This window comes from Crotalus tigris, unplaced genomic scaffold (genome assembly GCF_016545835.1).
Source record: "Crotalus tigris isolate CLP2741 ecotype Arizona unplaced genomic scaffold, ASM1654583v1 scf7180000018371.15429387391:27106975, whole genome shotgun sequence".
NCBI lineage: Eukaryota > Metazoa > Chordata > Lepidosauria > Squamata > Viperidae > Crotalus > Crotalus tigris.
In genome coordinates, this window is record NW_024096970.1 from 164,171 (window position 1) to 177,802 (window position 13,632).

The window sequence follows — 13,632 nt, forward strand, 5'->3', positions numbered from 1 at the left end:
ATCAGGATATCATCAAGATACACCAAAACCCCTTTGTACAAGTGATCATGTAGAACCTCATTAATCAACTGCATAAATACGGCTGGGGCCCCCTGTAGTCCAAATGGCATGACTTTGAACTGATAGCTCCCCATAGGGCAGTTGAAGGCAGTTTTCCACTCGTCTCCCTCTTTTATTCTCACCCGGTAGTATGCCTCTCTTAGGTCTAACTTAGTGAAGACACTCCCCTTAGCCAGGTGGGTCAATAAATCCTTTAGGAGGGGGAGGGGGTATTTATTTTCCACACTTACAGCATTGAGTCCCTTGTAGTCTACGCAGAGACGAAGAGACCCATCTTTTTTCTCTTTGAACAACACAGGGGCTCCCACGGAAGATTTGGCCCGTTCAATAAACCCCCTCGCTAGGTTCTTGTTCACATATCGCTGCATCTCCTCCATTTCGAGGGGGGACATAGCATACATCCTCGGACGTGGGAGTTTGGCTCCGGGCACCAGTTCGATGGAGCAGTCATTGGGTCTGTGAGGGGGTAGGGCATCACATTCTTTTTCACTGAACACCTCCGCCAGGTCCAAGTATTCTTTGGGGATGACTGGTTCACCTGGGGTCAGTTAGACGGCCATGTGCGCTCGCTCATTGGGTGGCCTAAGATGCCCGGTAACATCTGTTGAATCAATGGGGGGATCAGGCCCTATAGGTAGTCTCACAATTCTCATTCGTTTCTCCCACCAGATAAAAGGCTTCCATTTGTCCAACCAGGCTAGTCCCAGGATCACTGCCTCGGTCATCTTTGGAGCCACCAGGAAACGAATAAACTCCCAGTGTGCACCTATTTCTAGGCGTAAGGGCTCCGTTAATTGTGTAATAAGAGTCCCTCCCATCAGGGAGCCATCGGCTTGCTCAAATCTCATCGGTTTGGAAAGCTGTTTTGCCCTTATGCCCATTTTCATGGCAAACGCCGGACTAATAATGCAGCGGGTACATCCTGAATCAATTAGTACGTTTAAGTCTATTTGTGCCCCAGACGTAGGGATTACAAGTTTGACGGGCAGTGAAAAAGGCAGGATTTGTTGACTCACCATTGGGTCGTTTTCTCCTTCATCGTCGCTATCAAAGAAGGGAAGAGCAGGGGCAGGTCCACCTGGAGTCTTGGCATCCTCCTGTGTGTGGGGTGTAACCTGGGCGACTGGTTCTTGCGTGAGTCGATTAGATTTTTCTCTTGGTAGCCGCTGAGCAGGTTTCTTTTGTATCGCCGGTCCTGGCTTGCTCTGCAGTCGAGGGTAGGGGACTGGACAGGTGGCCGCTCGGTGTCCTCCTTGTCCACACCGGAAACACTCGAAGGAAGGGCGTGCAGGTGGCCTGGGTCTCTCAGCCCTTGCAGTGGTTGAAGGCTTTCGTGGGGGTGATTGCTGTTCAGGTAGCTCTGGTTGCTGTTCGGGTTCCTGTGGGGGAGGCTTTTTATAGCGAGAGAGCTTAACATCCAGCTTCACGGCCGTCTGGTACCACTCCTGCAGCCGATCAGGTACTTCTCGATAGATGCAAGCCTGGGAGAGGTGATCATCTAATCCCTCGATGAAGTGATGGATGAGGGACTGCTCAGGCCACCCCTCTATTCGACCTGCCATCTTGCGGAACTCTCGCACGTACTCCAGGGCAGGCCTCCCTGCTTGTTTTATTTTGTGAATTTGTCCTGCTGCTTTGAGGCCGATGGATGGGTCTTCAAATTGTTCTCTCAGTCCTAAGAGAAAGAGATGGGGATTCTCCAATTCGAGGGCTTGTTCGCTATATAGATTGTTCAGCCATTCAGATGCTTCTCCCTCCAGGTTGGCCCCAATGACGTCAACCATGGCCCCTAGTTCCGGATAGAGATAGGCCCAGCGATTTAGATGAGAACGCACTTGGTTGAGGAAAAAAATCAGCTTCTCTGGGTCCCCATCAAACGTTCCATTGAAGGGTGGTGCAAACACAGGCTGCTGTGGCCCCCACTGGGGCTGGTTCCATGGCTGCTGGCCAGCGGGGTTGGATGGTACCCCCTGCTGCTGTAGGCCTCCCAATGGTGGCTGCGCAAGTGGGGGTTGTAGTGGTCTTCTCTGTTGTTGGACTGCAGGGGGTGGTGGTGCCCTCTGCTGCTGCTGATCATTCATCTGCTGGGGAAACCCATCTACCCATTGCTGCAGATGCCTCAGACTGGAACTCACCCTCTCTTCAGGGTTGGGGTCTCTGGCTGGCAAAGGCAGGGTCTGACAGGCTTCCTGCTGGGCTCCCCATCGCTCTTGTGGCCACCCCAGTTGCTGTAGGCCCCAACCTGGCTGCAGATTTATGCCCCAGGGGTTGCACGTTTGGGGGCTGTGGCCAACCTCCTTGCTGTGGCTGTTCTCCCCCCAGCTGCTGATTTCCTGGCTTCTGTACCACCCCAAGACATTGCAAGGCCTCTATTGGCTGTGGTAAGTTCAGAGGACATGGATCAGCCACTTGCTGGGGAACCCAATTTCCTCTTTGTTGCAGAGGATTCAAACTGGGATTCTCTCTCTTAGGGATGAAGGTTTCACTTTGTAGGGACTGTTTTCTGTTTCTCATTTCTAAGTTTTGAAATCTTTCCAATGACTCACCCATAACTGTGTTATCTGTCCATGCTGCTTTTGAAGTCTTCGCTCTCAGCTGGGAAATCTGCCAAATTTCTCTCTCCCCCAGCTTGCTGGCTGTCGCTTTCCTCCCCGGGGAAACTGTTGCAGCTACGGGGCTGGTTTCAGGCAATATTTCTTTCTCCATAATGAGATCTCCCCCGAAACTTTGCCAGCTCCTCTCAGGCATAGAGGCAACTGTTGATAGATCGGGACGTAGATCGTTTGAAAAAAGTGTGGATTCTGGCATGATGTCACATGTTCCGACTAATGAAGCACTTCAAAGAACTTTCAGGCATGTTTCCTAAAGTCTTTATTTGCAGAGCTACAATTTTTGCCGGTCACCATGTTGGACTGGTTATGCCAGAATCTGAACTTCCTGTCGCTGGCATCAATCTTTCCTTGCTCAACCCCTCCTTTCTCATGCAGTCACAGGTCACATTATCCAATTAGTGAGAAGGTCAAACGTTTACTTCCTCTTTCTTTCCCGGGCTTTTTCCCCACTCAGTCTAAGCTAAGTATTAACCCAATAAATGCCAGACAGTTTTGCATATTGTCAAAGCAAGAATATACAGTATTTGCAGCATTGACACATCATTTGTATACCATGTTTTCCCAAAAGTAAGGCCTACCCCAAAAATAAGCCCTAGCTTGATTTTTGGGTATGGGCCCAATATAAGCCCTACCCCCCCAAATGAGTGGGGGGTAGGGCTTATATTGTCCTTTGGAACAAGGCACACACTTAAAAATCAAGCTATACCAGGGGTGTATGTGGATCTGCCCCACATGCTCTGCACCCACTTACCTTGCAGCCAGGCCTCTTCTCACCAGCCCACTTCTTCTGAGGCGTCTTCTGAAGCCAGGACTACATTTCTCAATCACAGGCCTTTCCTGAAGGCCTGTGCAGCAAGAACCAAATTTGGTTCTGCAAGACCTCAGCAGCAGAGGACTGAACTATGGATTGAATCCATAGCTTGGCACTTGGTTGCTTAGGCCTTCCACAAAGGCCTGACTGCAAAATGCAGGCCAGAATACAGCTGCAGAATGAAGCTGCTCCTTTGGCTCCAGAAGAAGTGGACCTGCTGGGTGGGGCTGTCTGTGCCGGAGGTGATTAAGGCATCCCCCAAAAATAAGACCTGGTGCCTCTTTTGTAGGCAAAAAAAAAGTCCTGGTCTTATTTTCAGGGAAACATGGTACATGCTCTTCCCCATTAATGTTAAATGATATTTGCTGGAACAAATGGGAGATGGGATGTTTCCTAAAGTGAGCACAGTAGTTCCCGAGTTTTCCTAGAGCTCCATACATTTTGCCTTTCCACTTTTATTTCCCCTTTTTTTTCAACAGCTTTATGGAGAACTATGAGATTTAGGCTGCAAATATCCAGACAACTGCAAGATGAAAGCAAAGAGACTCATAAATAATTCCTTCTAAAGGTATTTGAATTGCTGTCTGGATTGCCCTACAGCTAGCATCTCACCTGTTTTGCGAATTAATAGCAGGATTGTCAAGAACTTCTATGTATATGTGGAAAACTTTAAAAGCTGTGTTCCAGTACTGGGCATTGCCTCGCATGATTTTATGCTGATGGGGAGGCATTTTTTTTTTAAAGAAGATGGGAAGTAGTCAGTGAGTGTAAGCAGTAGCCAGCCCATTTCAGGAGTATGACAGAATTTATTCATGAGACTTATATACCGCTTTAAGTGCAAGCACTCTCTAAGCAGTGTACACCAGTAAGCAATGTGTATATATATATATATATATATATATATATATATATATATATATATATATATATTTACATTGCCCCCAACAATCTGGGTCCTCATTTTACCTACCCCAGAAGGATGGAAGGCTGAGTCAACCTTGAGCCGGTGAGATTTGAACCGCTGACCTGCTGGACACAGTCAGCTAATGGCCTGGGGGAGGCATTTTTTATAAGTTTTTTAAATGTGCTTCTCTCCTCATATTTTTAAGATTATTATAATAAACTAATCAATAAATGAAAAATGCATTGAAAGGGCAATGCTACCTCAGAATTAATAAGCATAGCAGTTTGAGAAGAAAAAGAAGAAAGATGGAGGAGCTCCTGGACATTTGTTGCAAAGCAAAACAACTTGAAAGGTTTCACCATATTGCACTGAAAGGCTGCTTCTCTCCTCCCTCTTCTCTTCCCCTTTTTAAATTCCTAATTGAAATGTTGATAAGCAACACATAACAAACAATTGCTGCAAATCGGTATAGATTTCTCCTTTAAAGAATATAAAAAAGTAGATTTAGCTAACTTCTAGGTCTGCAAAAAAAAAGCACAATTCTTCATAGATTCCAGATCTTGGGCATTTTCCATATTGAAGTGCTGCATATAACAGAAGGATGCTCAAAGCTTGCAAATCAGTCTGATGCTAGTTAGGTCACTTAGTTCAAAGGTCGTAGGGAAGATGGCAAAATGTTTTTGATACTCACTTGTCTGCGGAATTGGGTGTTCTTAGTCATGTTATTCCAGCAAGCAATGTCAAGTGAGCAAACAGACAATCTATTGACAGACCTATTTAATCACCAGGTATTCAGAGGGTACTTTGATAATTCCCTGAGAATCTGCTACACTGCTCAATTGAGACCTTAGTCATCACTGGGATGAAAGGTTGAGACAGTCTTGGATCAGACTGTATTTATTCAGCCTTTCACTGTTGAGAATCTTGACAATCTCCCTGGCTTTCAGAAGAGCTCCAGGGTATAAAATAACAGAAGAGCTATCTGGAGTACTGTTGTAGAAAGATCAGGATCAAATCTAACCAAATATCTAGAGAGAGTCTATATTAATGGTTATATCACAGCAATACCAGTGGCAAAATATAATAATATTTTCCCACCATTGTTGCACCTGCAGTGCCATTCGTCTACTTTGTTCAACATAACCAAGTCCTTACAAAGCCACTGGAAATTATTTTAGGGTTCTGATGGTTAAAGTTTCTTGGATCCATTCTAAACTTCACTCCAGCTGTTCATAACCTGCTGAGATGGCTTGAGGTAATAACTGTGAGATAATATTCAAACTGGTAAACATCAAAATTGTTCCAGGAAACTATTTACATGGATGTTTTTATTATACTGATTAGCCCTGGCATTATATATGATAATGGAAATTATCATCAACATGAATCTGGAGACAAACAAGCAAATGTTATGACCAGCTGAAATGAAGAGTAAAACTCTCTTAATTTCATACTAACAACTGGGAATTGCTTGGAAGTCGGATAGGGATTTTCACCTTCCTTCCACAGTAAATATCTTGCTAAGTTTCTGAGTCTTTGTTAAGAATGGATTCATCAGTATTTCCATCCAGCTTTTTTCTTTCTTTCATCAATTCTGAGCAATAAACTTATTTTCTTTTCTACTTCTCTAATGTTTTTTTTAAAATCTTAATAGGAAGTAAATGAATGCATAAAATTGATTTTTTTCTTCCTTTCCTGGAAAAAGATAAATATCAATATTTTCTATGATTTTCCAGAAAAGATGTCTCATGTATGGAATTCATATGGTGTACATATCTCAGTAAATTTTCATTTAGGGTTGCCAACATAATTCCTCCTTGAATTATAATATTCTTTACAGAACATTTTATGCAGTATTTGGAGGAGATAAATCATTATTATTTACTGTATTTCAGTTAGTACATTATGGCAGTTATTTTATTATTGACATGCAGTGGGTCTGAAAGAACTCCACACTATATTGGATAATTTGGTTCATGTACATACAATATACATCTAAGGCAGTATTCTCTATAATCCAAAACTGAACTGAGATGAAAGTTCATTAGTGATATGTGAAAGGTTACAGAGAGACACATGCTAACTTCCCGTCTTCAAGTATAGTCCATGGATCCCGAAAAAGTGGTCTAAGTCCCATAATTGTATTCTCATGCTTTAATGCTTCGTGTAGATAGAAAGCTAGTAGTAGTAACCTAAAGTCAAGTCTTGTCCATGTACCCCAATGTAAGAATATTTATATATTTTTCATTCATGGCTGAGACATGAAACTTTATTTTAGTGTCATGTATGTGAAAATCTTATTCAGATACATTTAATTATAGTAAACCAGAAAAGGACAGTATTTTCTTTTACTCATTTCATAAGTGATTCTTGTATTATGACCAAGAATATGGAATTTTGAACCATTTCCCCTTGATTCCAAGGTGTCTAAAACATATAAACCCCAACCTACTCAATTAAACAAGTAAATTCAGAGCCCCCAAACTTTATAAATCATATTTTTGTCCTTAGGATGATCCTTATGAACATACAGCTATTGAAAGATGTCAATAAGTTACTAAATCAAAGACAAAGTATATTGAAAAGGATTCTTCTTATACTAATACACAATAAAAGAAATAAAATAAGTCTAGATTACTTGGGAAACAGTGCACAAAAAAGAGAGAGTCAGAATATATAATTATAAGCCCATCAACTATTTCTGAGCAGCAATGTCAGTTTTCCTTGTGAGACCAAAATGAAACATTTCTTTGTTTCTCAAGCACAGGCTTTTTAAGGCAGGAGATATACTATCACTCTATTAAGAGGATAAAAATGGCTTGTTTGATCTTTTGAATGTTAATGTGCTGAAAAGATTATTGGAAATAAGATTGAATTCTCTGAAGTGAGAGAAACATTATTCAGATATGTTTAATTACGTGACAAGTTCTTGTCCCTTCTATCCTTTAATGCATTAATAATGGGTTCATATTTCAATTTGGTTTTTTTAAGAGTGGCTTTAAAGATTTGAGATGTTATAATAATGCATTATCAAGAATTTAGCTCTTACATTCTTATATCTGATGAATTATTGATACGTTGTTTACTTTGCTCTTTCTTTTCTCCTTCTAATATGCAATTGTATTAAATACACAATTTTAATTGTGCCAAATTAAAAAACCTAATAACAAAGCTAACGGGTTCTCTACTATCCAGATGCTTGCCTGAGGTGGAATTATTTGGTTTTTTTTATTTTATTTATCAAATTTATATAGCCATCCATCTCATGTATGTTACTCATCAACATACAAATAACTAATTAAATATCATTTAATTTGGAAATTAAATTTTACTTTATAAGAACTTGTTTCTAAGTATGCTTTTACATAAAAACCTATGAACAATAAGTAGGGAACTTTTCATGTTTTAGTTTGGGTGATTCTCCACATCTTGAACTATAATTTTCAGAAGTCATGGCAAATGCAATAAAGTGTGAAAGAAGTTATGGTTCAGCAACACTTCTAGGTATATAAATTCCCTATCCCTGTTTCAGCCATAACCTGACACACTGGATTTCAGACTGGAAGTCATCAATGATGTAAATATTGCACATTATTCTGTTGTTATCACTTCCAGTAGTCAAATAACACATATTTATAGTTTTTTAAAAATCAATAATTAGTTTGAATGATGTTACTGTTATTTTTGAAAAGTTAGTCCTGCTCCTAAAAGAGAAACTTATCATTTCTCAAATAAATAATCAAGAGATGTAGAATGTGGATTTAAATGTGGATTTAAAACAGTCCATTCTTCAGTTAAATAAATTTTGAGGGCCAGAAATATAAGGGAGTCTCTGAAATGAGTTTTGTCAGTTAATTATTGTGATTATTGAGTGTTCCAAATAATTTATACAAGTTCTAACCTGATCTAGAGGTTCAAACTTCACATACATTTCAGATTTATATAATAATAATTGCTGAATCATAATAATATCTTTTGAATTTTAATAAAATATATTAACCCACAGTTATAATTGATTTCCTTCTGTGCTCATTGGCTGAAAGCTTTTGTGAAAAATTGCAATTAATTTTAAAATGCAATTAAGTCTTTGCTAATTAGCTTAATGTAACAGTTTCCTCTTCTTGATATGTAATAACATGCCTGATAGCTACATGGTGTAATGTTGCTGAGAATTAAGTAATGCTTACTAAAAGCTTTTGAGTGACTTCTCTTGGGGCCATATTATTTCTAAGTACATTACTGTATTATTGTTATTAATAAAGCAGTTTTTAATTAGCTGATAGAAACTTTCTTTCTTTCTTTCTTTCTATTGTATAATGTAGTTTCACTGTGAAGATTTTCTTTCTGTTTTCTATTTAACTTTTTTTCTTGTTTTTCTGCTCTTTTGCAGCAAATTTGCTGGATAAACATTCGGTTTGCTGCTTGTTAAATCTGTTTTTTTTCTTTGTCAATTACCACAGGTTTAGTCCCTATGAGTGGTATAACCCACACCCTTGCAATCCTGACTCAGACGTGGTGGAAAACAATTTTACCTTGCTAAATAGTTTCTGGTTTGGAGTTGGAGCTCTCATGCAGCAAGGTATACGATTCAGTCTGCTATTTCTCTTGGGTGCCATGTCCCACTTTTTGCTGGGGGTAATCGTTCTCTTTTTCTCTGGCACAACCTGCTTGCATGGGTACCTCTGTGCATGTAACCATAGACCAGCTTTTTTTTTTTAAATGAACAGGCTTTCAGAAACAAAGTAGCCAGGAAATGAGCATAAATAAAAAATATCAGCATTTTTAGACAGTTCCAGTCTAATCCCAAGTGGAGGTACATGTCATTAATGAACACATTAACTTGCATTCTCCAAACATAATGTCTACATCAAGCAAAAGCTGAAAGCATGGACCTCTTCTATCCTTATTATTGTCTACGTTCCAATATTAACCTCCCCCTTCTGTACTTAAGGCAGAAACAAAATGCCATTTAGTGCATGTTTAATAAATGTCATCCCTGTGTGCATTATTGGTCGCTAACAAGCTCCATTTGAGAATCCCCTCAAAAATGGAGATTAATGAATGACCATTAGTGCACTTGACAGAATAAACATTGATGTATTGCATACTGTACCTTCTCTGAAAGGAAAGATATAAATAACCAAAATATAAATGGCTACTAAAATAATAGGTATGTTAATAGATATATTAACCTGAGAATAAACATAATAAATAAATCAGTCTGGAAGGATGGAGATTGTAGGTCATACAGTGCATGCCACATTTAATTTGCAGTGCTCAGTTTGTTATTTTATTTGTCTTTGGGGGCATCTACAAGGTAGTTAATGTAAGCAATAGAAACTCATTCAGTTTCTAACAAAGCTTTCTCACTACTGCATAAGCTTCTGTTGCTCATAAAGAAATTTCAATGCACTGGATTTAAGTCCTCACATTAATTCTTTAAAGAATCATATTATTTTTTATGCTTCCTCTGCTGCTTCTTGTCCTTACTATATTGCCATAGAATATCTAAGAATTCTCTCCTCCTCTTTGGCCATATCTTTTTCATCACTGGTTTTAAGAGAACCTGACAACTTTAGGAAGGTATGTGCATATATCTAGCTCTAAAATTAGGTTTTAATTAATTAATTTTCAGTAATAAAATCTACAGAAAGTGGATAAGGGTGGGAAGGAAACAATGACCACAGGCACTGGCTGATTCATGCAACATTATGGTTTACTAAGATATGTAAACTGAATCATCTGCACATAGGAAAGACCATAGTTCTTATGTAAGCTGTACAGCACTGGCACTTCACATTTCACACTGACAAGTTTCTATCTAAATAATTTTCTTTTTAAATAAATTTAAGAACATATTTTGTAGTGTTGTAACTATATTTCCATGCAGTTTGATGCAGCACATCTGTTAAATTACAATCTTATTCAGCATCTATATTGGTATCCCCTTAAATCATAACACCTCCAAATATACTGTTGAATTATCTTCAGTGAGCTAAGTGTGAAACACAGATAAAATAATAATCACAAACATTGTATTCAATAATGTTTAATCAAATTTAAATTTTGTTCTATGTCCACTTCTCTGTTTGAAAGTGATGCCACCACATGACATTTAAAGCAATATATAGCCCTCTGACTATAAAATGTCCCCATCCAATACATTCTTACTGAAGAATAGTCAACACTTAACTAAATAAATAATTTAGATTAAATTAAATCTATAATAAAATAATCACAGTTTAACTAAAATTCAGGCATACTTCTCTTTTAAAATGACTCAATTTAAATCAGTGGATTTTAATTTACTTATGATGTGTTCTAAATAGGGATAAATTGAATTCTGCTAATTATGCATGGATTGCAGCAGAAATGGTTAATGTAAACCCTTTTCTGCATCATGTCTTACCCATTGTTTGTTTTTACATGAAAAAAAAATTTCTCCCAACGTAAGAGAACTCTTTTTAAATTGTTTAAATTGATGGAAATGCTTATGGAAATCAATCTTCATAGAAAGAGACCATCCTAGGCTTAACAACTCCTGACTCACACAAAGAGTCTACTTGTAACTATCTTGTTCCTAATGCACTGACCAAGGAAACAAATGCTGGAGGCTACATGATAGAGGAAACTCATACATTCCTTGCCTGGTTCCCTTACTCCCAGGAAACTGTGGGATATAGTGCTGGACATGACGTTACCTTGGGTACATGACAGTCAGCCCCTAACCAGGCTCTGTTTTACAGGCTTTGGTGGCACCCTCTTTGTCTCCTTGGTAAGATACGAACTTGTGGTAATTGGGGCAACAATGGCAAACATATCTATGTTCTTTTCTTCCAAATCTTGTTTGACTTTTCTAAGTGTCTGCTTTAAAGAAAACAGTATAAGCTCTTGGGCTTATTTGGCACTATTAGTGTTTTATTGTTTAAGTGTCTGACTGACAGGGCATAGGAGCAACCACATCTGAAAGGTACTTTTTTTACTTTTTTCCCCTGCAGAATTCTAGGCAAAATCTGGTGCTGGAGTTGGCTGTCATGTCCAAGGCTGTCAGCTTTTCTTTTCCTTTCTTTTCTTTTTCTTTTTCTTTGTTCATTTTTTTAAAAAAATCACAAGGGTATGATGAACTGCAGGGTCAGATGGGCTGTTTTGGATGAAATAGTTTGTTTAGGGTACCAAGTCTAACTTTCAAAAACAAACATTATTTTTTCTCCCCTACACTTACTTGATGTTGAGTTTGTCAGATGTTCCCTTCACTGGAAGATGAGTTCCACTACTTTGTTGGAGTTCCTTGATTGAGTCAATATGAATGTTGTAATTGATCAGGAATAAAATAGTCCATCTTGCCCACATTCCATTTTACCCAGTAGAAAATAAAACCAATCCCTGACTAATTAATTTAAATGTCTAAGACTCACAATGACCATTTGTTGCATCTACACTTTGCAAAATTATTTTACCCATTATGGGAATTTCTGCTCTCATTCTGAAAAACAACGGGGTGGCAGCAGACAGCTGGATGCACATGAGGAAAGCGATCGGGGGGAGAAAGGGGGAAGGGAGAACAGCAACTTCGAAAACCAACAGTGTGACAGTGGACAGCTGGGTGCATACAAGGAAAGGGATTGGAGGAAGGAAAGGGGAAAAGGGAACAGCAGTTTTGGAAACTACAAGGGAGCAGCAAACGTGTGCCCTTTAAAAATAAAACAATTAGAGACATCGAGTGGACCAAAGACCAGGTCGAAAAGCCGGGCACAAAGCCGGCTAGTAACATAAAGAGAACTCCCATTAACTTGCTTTTATGCTCTGATGATGTCGGCAGTGCTGGCCGACGAAAGCTCAGCATTTGTATTAAACAGCTTTTAGTTTGATATTATCCTGGTGTTCGAATTTATTTATTTTATCGCATGGCTTTACCCAGGATTCGTATTTTTAATATAATTAGAGACTGTGTATGTATATATATATATATATATATATATATATATATATATATATATATATATATATATATATATATATATATATATATTCGGAGGTTTTCGCGGGTGTATGTATGTAGGTCTTTGGTTATTCGGGTTTTCTCCCGCATCAAATTGGATGTGTCTTGGCGACGTTTTGACGAAGTCCCATTCGTCATCTTCAGGCTGGTGTTTTCGGCTTCTTGCTTTCAGGAGCAAGAAGCCGAAAACACCAGCCTGAAGATGACGAATGGGACTTCGTCGAAACATCGCCAAGACACTTCCAATTTGGCGTGGTAGAAAACTCGAATAACCAAAGACAGACAGACACACACACACACACACACACACACACACACACACACACACACACACACACATATATATTGAGAATAAAATATGATCACCAGGAAAAGGTAAAACATTAAAAGTTTTAATATAAAACAGAAGTTTTAAATAAAAACATTAAAAGTTTTAAAAAGATTAGCAACCTAGCTTTTGTTGGCTCCTGCCAACTTCATCATGGCGTATACAAATCAATGGGAGTGAACATTTATATGTAAGTTGATGCCTGCGCTCGACTCCTGGACCGTGTAATAGGTCCAGGTCGGCCAATCATAGCGTTCCCTGTAATTGCTGCATGATTGAGTGACTCATCTACTTGTATCACGCGTCCCTCATCAGAGTTTAAGCAAGCCTCCGACTCGCCACTCATCCGTATCCGTGGTTTAGGAGGATCCTCGAACTTATTCCAACTCGAGATGTCATCCCCACCACTAAGTCATCTCCCCCTTCTCCCTTCCTTTGAACTCTGTGTGAGTTTATGGCCCTCCCCTTCTCCACCATTCTGACATCTACCCTTAACATCATGATGTTTTTTACAACGATCATGCAGCAATTACAGGGAACGCTATGATTGGCCGACCTGGACCTATTACATGGTCCAGGAGTCGAGCGCAGGCGTCAACTTACATATAAATGTTCACTCCCATTGAATTATGTATGCCCTGATGAAGTTGGCAGGAGCCAACGAAAGCTAGGTTGCTAATCTTTTTAAAACTTTTAATGTTTTTATTTAAAACTTCTGTTTTGTATTAAAACTTTTAATGTTTTAACTTTTCCTGGTGATCATATTTTATTCTCACCATGTATACACCCAGGAATCATGCTTCTAGTTTTAATATCCTTTTTAATATATATATACTGTATATATACTCGATTTTCCATCTTAAGAATTTCATGCATGTCTATTTTTTGGCAAATTAAAGGAATGTAAAGGCTACTGAT

At 39.0% G+C, this 13,632-nt stretch overlaps 1 protein-coding gene across 1 annotated transcript in view; it reads left to right on the top strand.

The window, feature by feature from the left end:
- GRIK2 (glutamate ionotropic receptor kainate type subunit 2) overlaps positions 1–13,632 on the top strand; it is a gene marked incomplete at its 5' end in the record, with an annotated part of 311,327 nt that overhangs the window by 160,083 nt on the left and 137,612 nt on the right. Inside the window, one exon of the mRNA XM_039351925.1 lies at positions 8,848–8,966. Coding sequence (XP_039207859.1) covers positions 8,848–8,966 — 119 coding nt within the window. The remainder of the gene's footprint in view (positions 1–8,847; positions 8,967–13,632) is intronic.